The sequence below is a fragment of the Myotis brandtii genome, unplaced genomic scaffold (genome assembly GCF_000412655.1).
Source record: "Myotis brandtii unplaced genomic scaffold, ASM41265v1 scaffold525, whole genome shotgun sequence".
In the NCBI taxonomy this organism is placed as follows: Eukaryota; Metazoa; Chordata; class Mammalia; order Chiroptera; family Vespertilionidae; genus Myotis; species Myotis brandtii.
Window position 1 is genome coordinate 3,918,170 of NW_005369915.1, and position 22,366 is coordinate 3,940,535.

The following is a 22,366-nucleotide window of genomic DNA, read 5'->3' on the forward strand; positions in this document are numbered from 1 at the left end:
GGCTGGTTTGCCCTGAAGGGTGTCCTGGATCAGGGTGGGGGTCCCCACTGGGGTGCCTGGCCAGTCTGGGTGAGGGGCTGAGGGCTGTTTTCCGGAAGCGAGTGACTGAAGCTTCCAACCACTCCTTGTTTTCCTTTTTTTTATTTTTTTATTCTGGGCCAGCTTTAGCTCTGAGGACTCGCTGCTGAAAACATCGATACAATGTTGCGGTCCGGGGCTGACTGACAGCCAGTTTCTGGGGGTTTGTTTAGCTTCTTATTTGCAACATAGTAATAGTTGCTTAGAGTTGCAGCTGAGAGGCTGGCAAGTGAGGCGGGGAATGTTGGAGTCCGCAGTCACTGAAGCAAGTAAGCCTCCCTGTTCGCTTCAGTGCATAGCTGCCGGCCGCCATCTTGGCTGACAGTTAATTTGCATATACTCACTGATTAGCCAATGAAAAGGGTAGCGGTCGTACGCCAATTACCATGTTTCTTTTTTATTAGTGTAGACTAGAGGCCTGATGCATGAAATTCATGCAAGAGTAGGCCTTCGCAGCCTCAGCGGCTGCCTGGATTCCTCCCTGGCAGTAGGGGGCGGCTGCCTGGATCCCTCCCTCGCAGCCATCGGCAGCTGCCTAGACCACGTGGCTACAGCCCCAGCTTCGTCCCGGAAGGACCTCTGGGAGGACATCAGGTCTAATTAGCATATTGCGCTTTTATAATTATAGATATGTAGGTATATATCCCAAGGGCATTTCTCATTTTGCTTTCCCCTCCTTCTGTTCAAAATACAAGACTGCTGAAGAGTAGCAATTGAAATTTTGGAGTAAGAAGAAGCTTCTTACTTCACCCTTTATAATTGGGAAATGCCTTCTGTAATAGGTAAAATTTAGGAAGCATAAAGGGAAGTAGGTGAGCTCTCCTTACAAAGCTCTGGGTCTCTCAACTGATAAATATAGTATCTTACTTTACTTGTTTATCAGATTTGAGAATCTGAGCTCCTTTTCAGCCATCTGGATCAATGTCCAAAATTTGCCATAATCTCTGAATTCATTTTAGTGAAGGGAATGGTTATTGGGTGAGCTTTGGCCTCATACAAATAACCTATTCTCAGGCTAGATATAAAATTATATGTTTTAGGAGAAAAATCAACTGAATATTCATAACGTTCTGTCATCTTGTAGTTACTCTGCTCTTTTCTTGTCTAAACAAACCGTGTACTGTATTCCAAATTCAAATAGAAAACATTATTTCCTTCTGATGGTATAATGCACATTTGATATCCTTAACAGGGATGCTACCTTTTTTTTTTAAACTCGATTTTTGTATGTTTTTTGAATGGTAGTTTTCTGATACAAATGTTGCTTGGATTTTTTTTTTTTTAGCATAATGGACTGTCGTCTGACTTTGATCTAATATTCAGGGATTTCCTTACTTTTGATTTACAGTTTCCAGTTTCCCACTGACAGTTGTAGCAAGAAAACAAATCTAAAAAAACACTCAATATTTCATAATTAGTTTCCTTTTTTTTCCTTTAGCCAAACCAACAACTTTATCTCTTCCTCTGACCCCAGAGTCACCAAAGTAAGTATTAAGAAATGTAACCATTTTCAGAAAGGGAAGGGGGTTCTAATACATTTGGCTACAGCAACTCCATTTCAGTTTGTTTTTATAAATGTGCCATATCTTCCAGTGACCCCAAGGGTTCCCCATTTGAGAACAAGACTATTGAACGAACCTTAAGTGTGGAACTCTCTGGAACTGCAGGTGAGCCTTACATTTCACTTGGAATTGTGTGTGTGCGTGTGTGTGTGTGTGTGTGTGTGTGTGATTAATATATGTTAAATAGATTGTTTTCTTTGTGTGATTAATGACAATAATAGAGAACAAACAACATTGGATAAGAAGTTGTCTATAAATATTTCTAGTTGTTTACTTTAAGAGATGATATTTATTGTGGGTCAGACTTGAGCAAGAGTCTGGTGTATACAGGGTGGGGCAAAAGTAGGTTTACAGTTGTTTGTATGAAAATAATACAGTAATTAATAAATAATGCAAGAATAAACTGTTTTGCACACTCACAACTATAAACCTACTTTCGCTCCTCCCTCCCCCATATGTATTACTGCTTTGGATCCTCAAATAACCCTATTTCAGAGTAAGACACCACAACTTGAGTAGTAGGAGAAGTGAACATTTACTGATCTCCCTCTCAATAAATGTGCCAGGCACATAATTGGTTTGGGCTAATTTCATAAGACCTCATAAGGATGGTGGTAGTTCTCTCATTTTTAAGATGAAGAAATAAGGTTCAGAGATGTTGAGTAACTTGCCCAAGATCACAGAGCGAGAAAGCAAGGAGCAAATGTTTAAAGCCAGGTTTACTACTTCTCAATGCTTCACTTGGAATGTTTTCTCACTCTCTGGTGTGCCTAACAGTGCAATGCTCTCCTCTGTATGTTACCATTTTAATATCTTTTCAGCAAAGGAGAAACATGAAAATATACCCATTCACCAATACAAAACGTTCTTATATATATTTTAAAGAAGAGCTATTTCCTTCACCATTTGGACTTCTGAACTCATTTAGCCAGTCTTGACTTCACATACTGAAGAGGAAGGAGCACTAAAAACTTGGACTGAACTCTGAGAAACTTACTAAACCAAGAGTTCCAAAGCAGACTTCTGATTTGGTTGTAAATGGTGTCTTTGCACAGAGCTTTAAGTTTTGGGACTTGAACCCCACCAGAAGGTGAACCTTAGGATGTCTGAACAAGAAATTTTTTGGCTCTGGCCATTGCTGATAAGGGTAAAGGAACAGTAAGTTAAACAAGATGCTTTCGACCAGAACCACAGTGCCTACATGCATCGTGGTCATTGTCGCTAAGTTTAACTTCACACTTTAAGTTTCCTAAATTACCTCCATATGAAAGATCTATTGCATGATCGCACGATTTGGTAAAACAGTAGAGTAGTTAATTTCATGGTATTTACATATATTTTATATGTGTGTATGTATGTAGACTCATATATATATATACACATATATACAAATATATCTTTATATGCCTATACACATATACATACATATATATTTGCTTATAAGCATAGGCATACATAATTGTTTAAATGAATTATAATTTACATATATGATTATAAGTTATTCTTTTGTGTATATACTGCATGCAGTAGAGGTCTTCATATCAGATCAATGAGAATGAGTATTTGGTGGTTTTATCCGAAGTGTTGATTAAACTATACATTTGTCTTGTCATTTCACTTTTGCTTAAAACATAAATATACATTAAAATATCAAATTTTGGTGGAAAACAGAAACCTTTACTTTGAACTTAAGTAGGCAAACTTAAGTAGGCATCTTTCTGTCACAAGCCTCACTAATAATGCATTGTGGATGGTCCCATTTTTGTTTCTTACTTTTTGAAATAAAAGAGTTAAAGATATTTGTGTGGTACTCTTAGTGTAGAACCATTCTAGATTTTTATGACTTTCATATAAATTGCAATCATAAGTCTTCATTTTTCCTCAGTGCTTTTCATTAGCACCAATCTACAACATTTGGCAGCCCTTCATTTAGTCTTTACAGGGTCTTTTTATAGAAACAACTTTTTTACTGATATTTTATTTACATGATATTTTATTTTCTCACATAATTTTAGTCACCAGTATAATGGACATTAACTGGTTTGAAAAAATGGCCTACTGTGACAAGTTAACTGAAAGAAATCTATTAACTAAAAATGTTCAGAATGTTGTAGTGGTCAGTTACTTTCTTTTAGAGAGGGTTGAGAAAGTTTCCATGATATATACCAAAACCAAGATTTGTATTAAATAAATACTTTTTTTATTATTTTTAATTATAAATAATAAACTTTACTGTAAAATGTCAATAATATAAACTGGTAGAAAAATTATTCATGGTTCTTTTTTTTTTTTTTTTTTTTTTTTTTTTTTTGTCATGCCGCCGGTTGTCTCCCTCTGTGGGAGGCAACCGGTGGGGTGATTGGGAGCCCCCCATTGGCACCTGCCTTGGCTGGCCTGGGGTCTGTGGGCTGGGGGAAGCTCCTGTATTGAGCATCTGCCCCCTGGTGGTCAGTGTGTGTCATAGCAACCAGTCATTCCATCGGTCATTCTGTGTTTGGTCAATTTGCATATTAGGTTTTTATTATAGAGGATATGCATAGCCCATGGACAACAGACAATAGGGTGGTGAAAGTCTGGGGGCGGGGAAGGGGCTGGGCAGAGGTAAGTAAATGGGGAAAAATGACGGAACAGTTCTGCATTTTGATTGTGATGGTGGTTTCATAAATATGCATTGTTCAAAAGTTATAAAACTATACAACAGAAGGAAGAATTTTGCTGTAAATTTAAAAATAAATTTAAAAATTCTTCCAAATGTACATCTCCAGATCAGATATCTCCCCTTCAGTCATATATCTAACTATCTGATATCTGCACTTAGATGTTTATTAAGCAGCTTCAGCCTAACCTGTCCTAAACCAAACTCCTGATCTTTTTCCCCAAACCTGTCTCATCTACAGCTTTCCCCATCTCAGCTAATGGCAGCTTTATTCTTCTAGTTGCTCAGGCCAAAATACTCTTTATTTTATAACCCACATCCAATCTACCATAAATCCATCCTCAGAGCCATTCTTGACCTCCCTCTTTATCTTATAACCCACATGCAATATACCATTAATCCAGTTATCTCTATCCCTCAAGAACTTATTCAGAAACTCATTATTTTCACCCCTATCAACCTGGCCTCAGCCATCATTGTTTTATAACGACATTCTCACTAGACTCAGTTGTGTTGAGCAAGATTTGCCCCCACCCCCAAATGCCTCTTTCAGAAAAGACTTGCTGCCCAACTACTGTATTGGAAGTGTTGTCAGCAGAGAGCCTTCAGTTGTTAAGTAATTCAGAGAGCTGCATCAGTCCCTCTATTCAAAACACAGAGGCCTCCTTGCTTTTTCCAAAGCAGACCTATTCATGGTTCTAAGATACAAAGATAACTATACCATTGTTTTCTATGGATATTTTTATATATCTGTGATCTTTTTGTATATATTCATATATATGTGAATTTGCTTCCCCAGTTTTCCATTAACATTTTAATGATGAATTTTTGTATCATCATGGCTCTTTATTATAATGCTTTTAGGATGCAATATAACCTTAGTTTGAATAGGTACATCTAAATTTACTTATTAATACCCCTACTGTTATACATTTAGGTTGTTACTGCAGTGGACATCTTCATTCATAAATGTCTTATTCTGATTTTCTCAAAATAAATTTATAGTAGTTATTCATACTGAATATAAGGACATAAATACTTTGGGGGCTTTGTGATATCTATTGCCACATTGCTTTCTGAAAAGGGTATTTCTATTTATAATCCTATTAACACTCTTTGGATATACTTGTTTTATCTCCTCCTCTCTAGCATCGGGTGTCTTTGTTTTTAAAATGTTTTGTTAATTTATGTGTATGAACATATCATTTAAATTGCATTTCTTCTATTAGTGAGATTATGTTGTTATAAAAAATCAATTACTTTGATTTTTTACCAGAAGTTTTAATGTTGCTCTTATTGATAACTAATATTAAGCAATTTAGTCATAATTTTGATGGATAGTAGCCTACACTATTGAAAGGCAGGTAGAGATTTATAGAAAATACTTTAAAAGTACTTATAATCTTTAAAAACATATACAGTGGATTTATTTCTGTCAGTGTACCAGAATTCTTCTACGTGTTTAAATCCCTTTTTCTTGGTGCTTTGAAAGATGATTGGGTACAATGGAAATCAATTTAACAACGTATTTTTCATGCCTACTCTGTGCTTGCAATATGATAGCTCTTGGTTGATGGATGCACAGCAAGTGTCAAACAGAGAGACTAATCCATGGAGCATAGTGCCATAGTAGATGCTGGTAAATGTTTTCCTGTTTAAGGAGTGGGCTCATAGGCTGTTCGGAGAAGAGAACACATTGTATGAGAAACATAAAGGGGAAATATCATTTATTATTTATAATGTTCAGTTACCTCCTAAGAAAGGTGGGCACAAGGGGCATTTTTTTTAGTTTATTGAGCATGGTGGCTGTAAGCGTGAAGATGCAAATTAGAGAAGCGGTGGTAGGCCAAATTGCATTGCATCAGAGAAGAAATTTAGAGCTATAGGAAAACAAGGGGTGAGGAGGAACTTGGAGGATGCTGAGGAAAGCTGGAAGAAGTATGGAACATGCCTGGAGGGTGATGTATGGAGGAGGAGACTGGTGGAGGAGAGTTTTGTTTTGCTCTTTTGGCAGAGCTACTGTGGATCTGAAATGTGTGATGTACATGATCTCCAGCTCCTCTAAAAACCTTGAGTAAAATTTGTTGTATAGTAGTGTTTGGAGAATGTGACCAACACCAGTTATGCCTCAGAAAATCACCGAAGGGAGGAACGAAGTTATCAAAGGGAACCCTATAACATGGCTTCAAGTTATATATAATGATTACAGAAGATTGAAAAGAAAATGCAAAGGCAGTTCAGGACTGAAAGAAGCATTAAGACAATCTGATTATACAGTGAGTGAGTGAAGTGATCCATAGAAAGGAGTTTGGAGGGAATTGGGCTCTCCACGTGGTAAACTTGGAGAGCCTTAAGGGAGAAAAATATGTGTATAAGATTTTGAAGTGTACAGGTAGAAAGAGGAGAAGATATTGTTGGAGTAGAAGCAAGAAGGAAGGAAATCAAAGAGATATTTAGGAGAAAGGAATTTGACAGGGACAGTGAAATCAGCAAGGAAATATGCAGGATAACACAAGTACTTTCCCTCCTTCATCTTTTTATTTCTAGAACATTTTTCAATATCCTTACTCTTCTCTAGAACTGAGATTCCTGAAATTTAAAGCCCTATTTATAATTCCCAAATGAAATTACTGTCTGACTCAAAGGACTAAATTATAGGTTCAAACTTAAAATCGCCAGTATTCAACCATTTTGGAAATACAAAAATGGCAATTTCATGTAGTTTAACCTGAACCAATACACTTTATAAGCAGTAATGCTCCAAATAAAAGTAATTTATTTTGATTTTCAAAAAACAGATAGTGTAGCTTAGTGAAGCTGTGAGGAACATTGGCTCTGATATGGGACTAATCTAAGTTCAAATTCTGAATCTACCCCTATCTAGATGTATGGCTTTTGGTCAATTTAAGAAACTTCTGTCATTCTCAGGATCCTTATGCATCAAATGAAGATGATAAGTATACCTGCATTTTATTGAGTCACCATGAGGATTAAATGAGAAAAAACATGAAAAAGACTTGGTCCAGTACCAGCATATATGTGTTCAATAAGTATTAGCTATTTAACTACTACGTTAACTTCATCCACTAAGGTCATTGCACATCTTGTCATCTTTTGATGATCTTTAATTGAGTTAATGTTATCTCCTCTTTGGAACTTTAATATATGAAATTATGGGTTCTTATGGCAAAACCCCATTAAGTCCCCATGAAATTAAACATATACTGCTTTTTGTGTGGGTGTGGGATTTACCAAATCAAGGTAGAAATGTCCTCTTTGATATTCTTTCAACAACAGTTACTATTGCTACTAATTCTACAGCATAGGCACTCCCTAATAGCACCGCACAGATATCATCTTTTTTACTCTCTGCCCAGTTAATTGTTGAGGAAAAAGTTTTATGTTGATTCTAGCTCCTTGGTGAACCCAGGGTTCAAAGCAGGTCTGTCTGACTAGACATTATGTTTCTTTCCTGAAGCCTGGATTTTAAAGATAGTAGTCGACATCTGTTATGTTAAATAGGTTTCATTTCACTTGCCAAGTGTCATTGATTGGTATTGGCTGCCAGGAGCATTGTGTTGAGAAGGATTCTAAGGCCAAGTCTGTGCTCAGTAGGAATGTCATGATCAATTAGTGATGTCTGCCATAGGTGCAGCAGGGGGGTGGACAGGGTAGAAACAGCATTCGTGTTGTTGATTTGTTGATCCTGGGTCTACAAACTTAATCTGTTGGGTTGTGGCAGAAGAATCATACCAAGCTGTTGCCCAAGCTTTTCTGATGTCTTGTTTTCCTTTACTCTGACAAATTTTAGTGAAATTTTCCAAACATTTCAGTGGAAATATAAAGAGTCAACAAAATTCTAAGACCTCCTGAATAATCCCTCTGTCCCATCTGCGGAGTCTTTGGGAAACAGGAGGGATGAGATAGGAAGTTTGCTTTAGTAGGTATTGCCAGCTGGTCTGACTTTGTGATTGTCCCAAACTAGCTCATTTTGGCTGATAAAAAAAAAACCACTTCTCTTTTACAGGTGTAAAAACTAATGTGATTTCAAAATACAGTAGCTGTTAGTAAAGCAAGATGAGAGAAAAGAGAATGCTCTTTTGGCAGACGGCATTCAACTCTATTGCATATGGAAATTTTCAGAGCACTAGACTTTTTGTTTCTCAAATGGTAATGGCAAAGCAATGTCAGCTGAACAAGATGATGGTTTTAACCACAAGACAGGAAGAAATTTGGTTAGGGACCAGAGTGACTGACCCCAAAATTTCATGGATATGTATAGGCACATACATATGTAAGTTGTTTTATTGTTATTACTATACAAGTAATAAAAAGCAATATAACTAATTTATAACTAATTAGGGAAATGAGAGGAGCAGCATAATCAGCAGTCTCATCCCCCTAACACACTAAGTCTTAGCAATCTTTTTCTTCCTTTGATATATTTTCCCCCCATGGTTTTGATGATAGTGGGCGTATAATTTGGTCTCATTTATTTTTCACTTAATGTTTTTCCTCGGTTTAAATGGGCAATCATTCAAAGTGCACATCAATGGACTTGCATTTAAAAAAACCCACTCATTAACCAATCAATTTTTAACTTTTTAGTCTTCTTTTATGTGGAGTTTTATATTTTCTTTTTTAAACTTCCCACTTAAAAGTTCATTGTGCTGGATGGGATATTGATAAACAGCATAAATTTGCTCTACCCTGTCTGTATATACTTCTTTTGTTATGTGACTTATCTTTGGGGAAATAGACCAAAGCAAAATATGAGCCGTGGTCATTAGTTTTCAAAGGAAAAACCACAGCATCAGAGAACTGGAAAGTGATTTTGACAGATCATATAATCCATTCCTGGGCGCGAAGAGTCCAAGGAACAGAGACCCAACAAGTTCTCTTTACAGAACATTGCAACTTTTGCCAACTCTGACTGTCAGGAATTCCTTCCACATTTCAAACATATCATTCATTTTCTCTGTTTAATCTCATCCATCTTGACCCAACATTGGGAAAGATAATTTCTTTGTTCTGTTTTCTTTCTGGAAATGGTACTATCGTGTTTCTTTAAACAAGAATCACAAAGCAATTTCCTCTCCCTTATTAGCTTGGGAGGCTTTGGTGGCAGACACCTGGAAAACCAGGTCCTTTTCATTCTCACCCTGCTCCCCTTCCTGCCCCTGCTCTGTGGGAGAGTGCACAGGGTCAATGATAAGATCTTCATCTTCCCTGAGCAACAGTTGGGGAATTAGTCACATGCCACAGGAATGTTCTGAAGCTTTGCTGTAAGGCCAGTTTGTTCCCCTGCAATCAGGGGTGATATAGGAAATACTTAAAAAGTAATAGGGGTGGAGGCACTCTGGGCCAGAGCAGGGTGTGGGGGGCCCCTCCGTGTCTACTGTTAACACTTTGGTTGCTGCTCTCATGGAGCTCCCAGGAGTCCTGGGGGTGGGCAGAGGGCACTGGAGGAGCTTAGATTAAGAAATATTCTAACAATTCATGTAGCAATAACAGCTCATACTGAGTATCAGCCTTTCCTATGCCCTCTTGACACCTCCTCCAAGTTCTCGAGGCCCAAAGTATGTGAATAGGACAAGTCACACACTTCTGTTGGCCCGATCCTCCTTTTTTGGTGAGTTTTTAAACATACAGATACTCATCTTCTCGTTGTTTTTTCCTTAAGCAGCAACTGAATTGGCGTGCGACAGAAGAAAAATCTCACTGTCAAATACACTCCAAAGCAAGTCCCAGATTTAGCAGGAGATTCTGTAAAATGCTGTAAACTATTGCAATAAAGATCCCGCTGCAGTCATTGGGTGGATAGTGGAGCACAGAAAACAGAGCAGAGGACTCACCATTTACCAGAGTCATTCAATTAAACAAAGAAACCCAAAAGAGAACTCCTCCAAGAAAATCGTTTTATGGCACATAATGAAAAACAAAACAAAACAAAACTTGCCTTCGACTTTTTTTTTTTTAAATCAAAGGGCTGTTTAAAACGATGACTGTAGAGTGTGTGCCACTTCTCCCGGATCTGCTGTGCAGAAGTGCGTAAGTGTGAGTGATGTAGAGGTACTTGTTTATTATAGAGCACATTTCAATGCAGTAATCATAAATATTGCTAAGGTTGTGCTCTGTTGAAATATGACCTACATACTCTTGATTGTTTGTGTTACGTGATTTGTCTGACACCCATTACATTCTGGGTAATAGCAGCCATTTGTTGCTCTGCACAGCAGGCTCTTTTGACAAAAGAAAATAGGCAGCAATAAAAAAGCTATAGGCTGAATTACATTCTGCACAGAGCTGCACTGCTGAGAGTTTGTGCAAGTGTGTTAACAATGCTCTGAACTGCCTCTTGTCAGCCTTCAGCCTGTAATGGCCATCTGTCCTCCCATAAATCTGTCGAAACCTGCTAAGTTCAAGAGAGAGCACGGAATATACCTTGTACTGTCAACACCAAAGTGTACACATTCCCCAGGAAATCAACACACGGGAAATAATCTGGAGGTTATGGGAGGCATTTGACTGTTGGCTTAGGCTGGTGGGATGAAATGGAGGGTCCGGCGATTAGTGGGAAGATGAGCAAAAGTAGTGGCATAAAGGAATTGGTATTGACTACTCTCCTACCACAGGAGAAAAAATCTGGGCAGGGGAGATGGGGTGAGAGCAATCTAATTAGTTTGGGTGCAGCAAGGGGTCCCCCGTCCCATCAGCCACTCTTAAAAGTTTGACACTATGTGGAAAGAAAAAAAAAAAGTGCTTCTTACATTGTTGTTTTGCTTTGGGTTTCAACTGTCTCTGGAAATAGATTTTCAATTAGGCACTGGTGGTTGGAGGTCTTGTGAGTCTTAAGATGTCTCAGTCTTGCTTGAAGGCACTCCCTGATTAAAGATGCTTCAGTAAACAGTAAAAAGTTTAAGGAATTATCTCCCCGTCCAGCTTGGCTCAGTGGTTGAGCGTCAACCTAGGAACCCAGAGGTCAGAGTTTGATTCCCAGTCAGGGCACATGCCCTGGTTGTGGCCTGAATTCCCAGTGTGGGGCTTGCAGGAGGCAGCCAATCAATGATTCTCTCTCGTCATTGATGTTTCTATCTCTCTCTCCCTCTCCCTTCCTCTCTGAAATCAATAAAAATATATATTAAACAATTTAAGGAATCACCTAAAATATTTTCCCTACCCACCTACTCACTAATCCTAAAGTAACTTCCATCCACTAAGCAAGAAATTATTTGTTTTAACAAGTAGTGTACATAGAAATTTACAGCCCTGATAGTTTCACTCCCAGGGTCTATTTGGTTATCTCAGAGAGTTTCTATACATTTTAAGCACATATGTAAGAATATACACTTCAGATTCTAAAGACACATTTTAATTTTTTATCTTTATTAGAAAGAACAGAGCGGCCCCAGGGCGTAGTCTCTGAAACACCAGCGGCTGGTGTGGGTAGCATCCAAGGCACAGTAGGAGTTCAGGGACTGTCCCTTCAGTTGCCACAGGCTGCCCCATACGTGAAGGAGGTGAAAGGCTCTGTTTTTAACTCAAAGACACTACAATCAGGGTATCGCCACTCCCAAGAGCAACTTGAGAGTCACTTATTTAAGTGGTAATGAGCTTAGGTACTAGGACAAGGGTTTCACATGTTCAAGACTAAAAAGGGTTTCTATATTTAAAATCCCTAGATAGCTGAGTTATTTTTAGAACTAGTCTCTCTTTAATAGTGGCCTAATTTGGTGTTTCTGAAGTTTAGGCTTTCTTTTCATAAGCCTAGAATGTCTGTCAAAATACACGGACCTGAGTAGAAGGCAGTGTGCCTCATGGGCTCTGTAGGACAGTGGCTCTCTATATGTGGTCTGTGAACCAGCTCATTACAAATGTTTAAGCAGCTTCCCAAGTGATCCTTGGGCCACTGCAATGTGGAATTCACCAGTGAAGGAAGATCTAGAAAAATAAAAACAAAAAAAGAGTACAACTTTTTGCAAAAATAAGCCCAAGTTTTTGCAAAAATAAGACATCCTCTTAAGAGTTTATAATCTATTTGAAGAGACAAGATATAATTCACATTCAAAAAAGGTAAGCAAGACTATACAGCTATCTCTGATAAGTATCAAGTGGTTGATCCTGGCAGTAAGTTATTGGAAAAGTAAAAATTACCTTCATCTGAGGTGTCATGAAAAGATTTATGGAGTTAGGATTTTAGAATGTTGAATGTCATTTCCCCCAATTCAAGGGCTATGTATGTCATTTGGAATATTTGACTGTTATTTACTCAGCAAAGAGAGATTATCCAGCATTGTTTCTTTGTGCATTTTAGTTTTCTATGAGAAATATTTGAGAACTTGTCATTTCTTTGCTGGGTATTAGTATCTTTAAATTTGTTGCCATGGTAATTGAAGGTAGCATGTGGTAGAAATCAGTATGTGTGAATGGGCAATGCAGAAGGTAAAGAAACAAGAAAAAAAAGAAAAAAGAGAGAGCAAAGAAAAGATTGACCACATAGGAATTTCTAAAATTGAGTAAAAGTCATATTTGTCCATGAAAAAGGGAAGAAAGGAGAGTGTCTCAGTAACCTGGGTGGTTCATTCAATAATATGTCACCTCCTTATTATCTATAAGCAACGAGGGGTAGGCAGAGGGGCTGTTAATAAAGGGAAGCTTTTATGAGACTCAGATATTTCTCTTTGTGTTTGTATTTTCTGGTCTTTCTGAACTTTTCTGGGATGGATTTCCAAAGTGAAACCACTTTGCATCTTTGTCCCCTTTATTCCCTCATAAGGCAGAATTAGCTATGCATAATAAAATTGCCAAAGAGTGGCAGAAACAATTTCATTTTAGGTAAGATGTAAATTTCCTTTATTGTAAAGTAGGAGAGAGAGGCGACGTCTACCTGTTCATACCAAAATTTCACATGGCTTTCTGTGACCTACTTGGTTCTCTCTATATAAATACACACACACACACACACACACACACTTTTTTTTCCCCCCCAGTAAGGTAGAATTTTTCTGCCTTTCCTTGAAATGTGCAGTTGCCTTAAGTCTAACCCCAGGCTTGTTAGCATACTTGAAGTTCTTTTTTGCTGAATAGCATTCACCCATTCTTCTAAATAGAAAGTATATTGTAAACTAAAATGTTCCCTCCAAAGCATGAAGTCATTTGAACTCCAGTCTTCCCTTCTTCAAAGTTCCTTGGACTCAGAAGCTGTATTACAATTACCCTTCCTCGGTCTAAGGGGATGAGCATCACCTACTCAGGGGGGACGCTTCATAAGGCAACTATACTTCACGGACTCTCCCACAGGGACTGCTGATGGAACTTTCTGCCCTTCTGTAGAAAAATCATGAAAGGCAACCAACAACTGATGAGGTTTCCCCCTTTTCCTTTATTTAAAAAATTTTAAATTAGTTAGTTGCTGAAGCTTGATTTCCTTTCAGTCCTTCAGCCTCATAACCTGCCCTAATGTTGAGCTCTAATAAAATGGTCCCCTGTCACTGCAATAATTCATGTTACTGTTCACTTTGGTTTCTGCTGCAGAACCATATTTTAGACAGAATGTATTAGTTATGCTTACAAGAATGTATTATACCTACATTAGCCATGGTTTACTAAGTTAATGAACTGTGGCGACAAAGAATTGTTGCCATCAAGTTGTAGAGTTGTCTAGTTCCCTGCCTTCCTATGTAGTATTTTACTGAACTTACCTCCATGTTGCCTATATCATTCCCGCATTTGCCATCATCCATCTATTTTTTTTTAAGTTTCCAAATTCTTTAGCTTCACTGGTAGATTTCCTTGATTGGACAAAACCCCTGAGCCACTTGCATCCTTGGCAGCATGCTTTGCAGACAAAAGCTACCAAAGCTGTTCCATGATTCCCCCGAGCTCCGCCGCGTTCATTTTCCATAATGCAGAGGATGTGATGCCCTTGAAAAAATCTGACCTTTGGTGATGCCTGGTGCTGTGGAGGCCAGGAGGGATGCATTAATGCTTCCTGGAAAGCAGGTCTGTCAGCATTGGTGTTTGAAATACACAATCTCATGACTCACATAGCTGCCTGGCACAGTTGATCCATCTTTTCTTGGAGACAGGAGCTTAGTGGGGAGAGAGTCACTTTTGCAGGTGTTGTCATGAATTTAGTTTCCTTCTTTTTCACCCAGTTTTAACCATTGTCTGAAATCTCAGTAAAATTAGGAAAATGTATTCTGGCATTGAAGAACATTATCTCTGTCTCTTCTCTCTTTCTCTCCCCACCATTTTTTTTATTTATTTTATTTTTTTGCCTTAGGCCTAACTCCACCCACAACTCCTCCTCATAAAGCCAACCAAGACAACCCTTTTAGGGCTTCTCCAAAGCTGAAGTCCTCTTGCAAGACTGTGGTACCTCCGCCATCAAAGAAGCCCCGGTACAGCGAGTGTCCTGGTACCCAAGGCAACAACTCCACCAAGAAAGGGCCCGAGCAATCTGAGTTGTATGCGCAACTCAGCAAGGCCTCAGTGCTCACCAGTGGACACGAGGAAAGGAAGGCCAAGCGGCCCAGTCTACGGCTGTTTGGTGACCATGACTACTGTCAGTCAGTCAATTCCAAAACAGAAATACTCATCAATATATCACAGGAGCTCCAAGACTCTAGACAACTAGAATACAAAGATGCTTCCGCCAGTGGGCAGGGGCAGATTTGTTCCTCCACGGATTCAGACACGTGCTGCATGAGAGAGACTCTGCAGGGGAGCAAGCAGGTCTCTCCTTGCAGCACCAGGAAACAGCTCCAGGACCAGGAGATCCGCGCCGAGCTCAACAAGCACTTCGGTCATCCCAGTCAAGCTGTTTTCGACGACGAAGCAGACAAGACCAGCGAACTGAGGGACAGTGATTTCAGTAACGAACAATTCTCCAAACTACCTATGTTTATAAATTCAGGACTAGCCATGGATGGCCTGTTTGATGACAGCGAAGATGAAAGTGATAAACTGAACTACCCTTGGGACGGCACGCAGTCCTATTCATTGTTTGATGTGTCCCCTTCCTGCTCTTCCTTTAACTCTCCATGTAGAGATTCCGTTTCACCACCCAAATCCTTATTTTCTCAAAGACCCCAAAGGATGCGCTCTCGTTCAAGGTCCTTTTCTAGACACAGGTCGTGTTCCCGATCACCATATTCCAGGTCAAGATCAAGGTCCCCAGGCAGTAGATCCTCCTCAAGGTAAATCTTGTCAAAACCCACCCAGAACATAAGGCATTCCCAGGAAGTAAAACAAACAAACAAACAAACAAAAAAACACCACAACCCACCCAAACCAAAAACGTTTAAACCCACAGGCAGGCCAGCTCCTCACACTGCATTCCGGGTGTCACTGAACTAATGAGATTGTTGTTACACATACATCGCTCCTCATCTTCTCTTAAATCTGTCAGCCTTGAGCACAGTGCCTTGAGCCAGTCAGATCAGAGAGAGCAATTTGTAAGAAACTTGCTCATCTAACTTTTTCCATTACCTGGAGAGCTGCCCTGTGCAAGGATAGTTGAGATCCATGCAAGATAAAGCTGCCAGTGTACCAGACTGGCGCTCGGCGTTAACATCAATAAGAGACGCTGGAGAGAACACATCACTCCCAGACCTCTGAGCTGACTAGATGATCAGAAACTGTCACTGGGAAATCTCACTAGTCTCTAGGAAGAAAAAGCCAGTTTATGTAATACAGCGTTCCTGGGCATGTTCAGTCGTGCCGATCAACGGGGGTTAAGTTGCAGTTGCAAATGCCCTTTTTGTTTTTCTCCTCTCTCCCAGATCTTGCTACTACTATGAGTCAAGCCACTGCAGACACCATGCACACCGAAATTCTCCCCTGTGCTCAAGATCACGTTCAAGATCACCCTACGGCCGTAGGCCCAGGTAATGATGCGTGTCATTTTCCTTGGGCTCCTCTCATCTGGGCCTTTAGATGACAAGATGTTATCTAAACCCTGCCCCTCCCCAGTTTATTATTCATTTTGCTCGTGCCACTGGAGGTGGTTGACTTAATGATGAAGTTGTGTTTCTCAGGTATGACAGCTACGAGGAATATCAGCACGAAAGGCTGAAGAGGGAAGAATACCGCAGAGAGTATGAGAAGCGCGAGTCTGAAAGGGCCAAACAAAGGGAGAGGCAGAGGCAGAAGGCAATTGTAAGCAACTTGGAGCTAACTTTCATTTCAAAGGAGGGTTTCTCTTTTGTTTCCTTTTCTCTCCTTTTTTTTTTTTGGTAGATTAAAAAATAAACTAAAGCCAAGGCTTTGTTAAAATATGCAATATCCAGCCTCTTGACATTAAAACATCAGTGAGTCCCCAATCTCCCTTCACATGACATATAGACCGTACTGACCCTTTGGAGAACCAAATGTTAAATCAGTATAGTTCATTCATCTCATTCATCTTGAAGCTCATTACTGTGTTCAAAAATGGAGGCAGAAGAGAGTTATTCAGTCAGGCACTGGTTCCATCAGGTCAATGGATGAGTTCTTCTTGCTTTTTTCTCTGAGTGGAAAATGAGGAGGGATCACTGTTCTGTCTTTTTGGCAGGTGTGAGGATTATATTGTCCAAGAAGAGACTGGGTCTCTTAGATTTAAAGGAGGCTGTGGAGGAAAATTTGCTAAGAAAGTCATCATTTCTTTCTTGTGCTGGGTCAACACCTAACTGGGCAGTTGACTCATCACATTTCTTATGAACTATTTGTCAATAACCCATTATGTATTTTGGCACCACTTATGGCAGGGCATTACATTCACATGACATATAGACCATACTGACTCTTTACTGGAAAGATCTAGGTTATGTTAAATTAATTTTTTTCTCTGTGGGTCAGTACGTTTTTAGCAGCTGCTTACTAACTGATAGACTTTACCCCACCTCCCACCCATTGCTTATCAATCTAGACCTTGGAAGACAAATATGAGACACTCCAGTTGTCAGTATCTAGTGCTTGTCCATGGCAGACATTCCTAATCGATTATGGCACTGTTTCCCACCAAGCCCCTGTAGAGTCTCAGGGTGCTCCAGGGAGCCATGGCTAATCGGTTAGAAATGGTACTGCTTTTGTTCATTGCAGCTGCTGCCTGTCTTGCTAGCTGCTGAGAATCGTTTCCATGAAGATCAGCTTTTGACATATCTTGCATACAAGGAATCCAAGACTTAGGGAATGGAATTTTAGAGGTTAGATGGATGTGGTTCCTTTAAGAAAACCCATTGCCATCAACAAAATCTTGAAAAACCTACAGAAAAGAACTGACTAATGAAGTCAAAATCAAGCATTGGCCAACAGTTATCAGCTGGAGGAAAAAGGTTAAATGAGAGATTTGTTAATCGTAGGCACTCAAAGGGAAAAAAGGGAGATGTGATTGAATACTTAGGCTAAAGGTCTAGGGTGTTTGCTGTCACTTAACTTTAAATCTACCTAAGACTGAATCATGGGTCTTTTGCAAATTACAACACTTTTCCTCATTTTTTTCTCAACTTTCAAATGAACTGTGATATTAAGATCTGCCAGAGTGTCATTAGTTAACACTTAAGAAGACTAATGAAAATTAAAAATTCAATATTTCTAATTTTGCTGTTTTTAATTAATAGCCTATTCAATAATTATAATAACTCACATTTATATAGTGCCATGTAGCTTACAAAGCCTTTTAATATGGCATATTATAGTTAATCTTTATAAAAGAGAATCATGTTGCATAAGCCTGTAAGAAAAATAGTTATTTCAGTGTTTGCAAATTCATATTTTATAAAAGCCTTCATGTTTCTTTTTAGAAGTATGCCATTAAAGAGAGAGATTAATTATTTAATAATATACTTACTCATTTGGGCAAAATACTGCATAGCTATAACCAAAGCTATATAAATAAATGTAGATAAATTACATGTGCTTATTTTATTCCTTCAAAGATAATTTAGTGCCAAATACTTAGCTAGAGTCAAGAAAGGAAGGTAGTATTGAACAGTCTGTCCAACCGATGAGGGAAGGCAGGGGGTGAGGAGGTAAGAGATCAACCAAAGGACTTATTTGCATGCATATGAGCAAAACCAATGGACACAGATGGGGACTTGAGGGATGAGGGCATGTGCTGGGGGGTGGGAGTGGCCGGGGAGAGGTTAATGGGGGAAAAAAGGAGACTTATGTAATACTTTAAACAATAAAGAATTTAAATTTCAAAAAAAAAGAAAGGAAGGAAGGTAGGTGCCTTTTTGCTAGTTAAACTCTTTCCAAATAGATCAAGTAGTGTGATTGATCTACAGTCCATAAGCATCTTGAGCCAAAAGCATCTTGAGGTCATCAACCTCAGCTTGAAAGCAGATACCACCCCCACCTTCTCATTGTGTCACAAATGTTGAATGTTCATAGTTAATTATTTGACTAAGACAATCTTTTATCAATTTTATTTGGAAGATGGCTTTTATAGTGCAAATGACAACTTGGATTATATTAAAGAATTATAAAATAACCTTATATTTTTGTGAATTTTGACTTTTTTTAAAAAAGCAACAATCTATGACCTAGAGATTGTTTACTGACACAGTGACCTATAGGTAGTAAGAACTTAATATAAAGATTTGGGACTCACCGTTAAACCAATACCCACTTCAATAACTATATGCTATTTCTGTTTAACATAGTGAAAGCTCATGACTCTTTAGGTGACAAACATTTGCTTGGTGCTGGGGATATAAAATTAGGTAAGACCTGCTGTCCTACAGCCAGGGAGCTTAAGATAAAGATAAACAAAGAGGCAATGGGGTGTGTTAAGTGCTATTGTAGACGATACATCTAAGGTACTATAGTGGGCATGAAGACCTGGGAATGAGGGAGGTCATCCCTGAAAAGGGTGAGATTTATCTGTAACCAAAGAGATGGAAGGCAAAGGTTTGCTGAACCTGTGCTGTCCAACATAGTAGCCATTAGCCAAGTGGCTAATTCAGCTAGTCCCAAATTTGAATGCACTAAAAGTGTGATTGGATTTTTTCAATCTTTAATTTCTTTATTGATTAAGGTATTACATATGTGTCCTCATACCCCCATTAACCCCCAACCCGCCCTCCACTCATGCTCTCATCCCCCTGTTGTCTGTATCCATTGGTTGGGCTTATATGCATGCATACAAGTCATTTGGTTGATCTCTCCCACTTACCCCCACCCTCCCCTACTTTCCCTCTGAAGTTTGACAGTCTGATCGCTGCCTCTCTGTCTCTGGATCTGTCCCTGTTCATCAGTCTATGTTGTTCACTATATTCCACAAATGAGTGAGATCATGTGGATTTTAAAGACTACAAAAAGGGTGTAAGATACTTCATTAATATTTTTATATCAATGACAAGTTGAAATGCTTTTTTGGATATATCAAGCTAAATAAAATACATCATTAAAATTAACTTTCTGGCTCCTTTTTACTTTGAAAATGTGCCTTTTAGAAATTTTAAAATTATATGAACTGCATTATATTCTTCTTGGACATTGCTATTCTAGGCAGAGGCTTTGACTCATACTAAATTTCTGGAAAAAAAGCAAAGTATTTTGAATCTTATAGTCATTTAACTAGAACACTTGGGTATAGGAGCAGCAAGAAATAAGTCTGGAGGGCTCCATGGTAGCCAGATCTTTGAAAGGTTCTGTAAGTCATGATAAAGATTTTGAAGTCTATCTTGGAGGCATAGTGGAACTACTTAATGAGTTTACCCACAGGAAGATTTTCTGATTGATTTCCTTCCTCAAAATAATCTGCTTTCTTATGCCAAAATGTATTTTGCAAAGTTTATTTTTATGTACTTGGGCACAGAGATACAGGCAATGATTTTTGAGTCATTGGACTAGATTAGCTTGAAAAGTCATTCATGAAACAGCTAAAGAAACTAGGACAGTCCACCCAAGTTGGTCGGGTAGGTGGTTTCCCTTCAGATTTTTGAGATACCCTTAAAGTAGTGAATGAGTAGAAAATTATGTTTGGAATACTTTGGGTGTAGTGCAGGATTTTACATTAATTCTGATCAATCATATAATTAGGGGACCAACAAAGCAGAGTCACCATAAGGAAAAAAATAATGTGCAAATCATTTAGTAATAGATATTTTACAGAATTAAGGTAGACTTTGTTACCTTTGTTTTGTGGTCTATATTGCTTTTGCTTTGAGCTCTGTAAGGAGATGGTTTGGGAGGTCTGTAAAGTTTTCATAGCCTATGCCTCTAAAAGTCTCTGTCCAGATTGACTTGAGTTCACCACATCAGAGAGTTAAGCGAAGACTACTGATTAGTAATAACTAACCCGGAATCATACATTTTGGTTGAATATTGCTATTGGTTCAGTTGATACTTTCCTCCAATGTCCATCTAAACTCTTTCTCAGAAACCAGTTCACCCTCTGCCTTTCTCAGTCTCATAGGCTTGAAATAATTCAGGTTTTATTGGAGCTGAGCAAGCCAGAGTTTAGTACTTACTGTCTAAACTGTCACTGCTCTAATTTCTTGCGGATTTCCAAGTCCAGCTCCATTTGGAATTTGTACAGTTTCCTGCCAGAAAACATGATAATGGGATGTTAATTAAAAGAGCAAATCTAGACATTATGATATGGCTCAGTGCTTAAAACCAAAACCAGATGTGCTTGGGCAGTGGCCGTGGCATTTCATTTCTCTTCTCCGTTGGTTAGTATGCAGCCCAGGAGCCAGGGACAGTGCATCATCACTGATAATGATCAGCTTCTTCCAAATGAAAAGCAATGTGTAATTTCTCATAGTTACTCTTTTTAATGGAGAAAATTAAGTAGCATTCTATTCCAGCCCTTTTCAAGAGATATTTCAGGTGGGTGAGTATATTTTGAGTTCTAAGCTCACTATTTAGAAATTAGCAGTTTTATCACAAGTAGTTATATATACTCTGAGTCTATAATTTTCATGTTTTCTGACTTATCACTAGGTTTACTTGCATCTGAGCTCTTACTTGCAGATTGTCTATTAAGTAGACTAACCTGGGTTTATTCCTATTTTTTCCACCTTATACCCTAAGAAGGAACATGCCTGAGCACTTCTGGGATGGGGGTAACTTGGAAAACAGAATACTGTAGTTTTGTTTTCTCCCTAAGAGTGCACCCTAGTAGTATAAACTCATTGAATGGCTACTGAATTAGTTGTGTGTAATCAATATTAAAGGCAAAAGAAAAAAAAATCCTTTTGTTTTTGGATTTTGTCAGAGTTTTGGCATTTTGTTCTGTCCATCCATATCTTTTTATGGCCACCCCCCTCAGGTTTTTCCTTTTGATAGAGGACCTAACTATGCCAATGATTCTAAAAATGGCATGGAATTTATCCATTCATCTCATCTATTTCAACTATAGCATTTGTACTATCCTTGGAATTTTTGAGGAAGTCAGTTTGTAGCTAATGTGACAATGAACACAAATCTTTCATTGCCAAAGTTGACATGCATTTTTCTTAGCAAAGGAGGAGGATTTAACATTTATTCTAATTTGGAAATGTAGAATAAAAGTTCTGAAAATCCAAATTCTATCAGGCTGTTTCTTGTTGTTAGTAATGCAGAACATTTTAGTGAGATAAACCCATGAAAAGCATCAACCAGTGCTTGATATATTTTAGATGATAAATGTTAACCTCCTTATTAATTTTATTTTTAAAATATATTTTAATCCTCACTGAAGGATATGTTTTTATTAATTTTAGAGAGAGAGGAAGAGAGAGAGAGAGAGAGAGAGAGAGAGAGAGAGAGAGAGAGAGAGAAAGGGAGAGGGAAAGAGAAAAACATTGATGTGAGAGAAAAATATCAGTCAGTGTCTCCAGTACTTGCCCCAACCAGGAACTGAACCTGAAACCTAGGTACTAGGTGCCCTGACTGGGAATCAAACCCACAACCTTTTGGAGTACAGGATGAGGCTCCAACCAGGTGAGCCACCCAGCTAGGGCTGATTTTATTTTTATCCATAGTCAAATCACTTTTATTAGGAGTAGCTTATTATTTGATGAGAAACATTGCATGCTTTCTTCAGCTAACTGGGAGGCTCTATACACTTTCTGATAAAGGCTTTAACAATACAAAG

The 22,366-nt window shown here is 38.6% G+C and overlaps 1 protein-coding gene across 2 annotated transcripts in view; it reads left to right on the forward strand.

Moving 5' to 3' along the window:
- PPARGC1A (peroxisome proliferator-activated receptor gamma, coactivator 1 alpha) overlaps window positions 1-22,366 on the forward strand; it is a 666,008-nt gene that overhangs the window by 629,456 nt on the left and 14,186 nt on the right. For both annotated transcript variants that reach the window (XM_005877664.2, XM_005877663.2), the window contains 5 exons: window positions 1,517-1,562; window positions 1,672-1,745; window positions 14,582-15,497; window positions 16,083-16,187; window positions 16,338-16,458. In XM_005877664.2, the coding sequence (XP_005877726.1) occupies window positions 1,517-1,562; window positions 1,672-1,745; window positions 14,582-15,497; window positions 16,083-16,187; window positions 16,338-16,458 (1,262 nt within the window). The remainder of the gene's footprint in view (window positions 1-1,516; window positions 1,563-1,671; window positions 1,746-14,581; window positions 15,498-16,082; window positions 16,188-16,337; window positions 16,459-22,366) is intronic.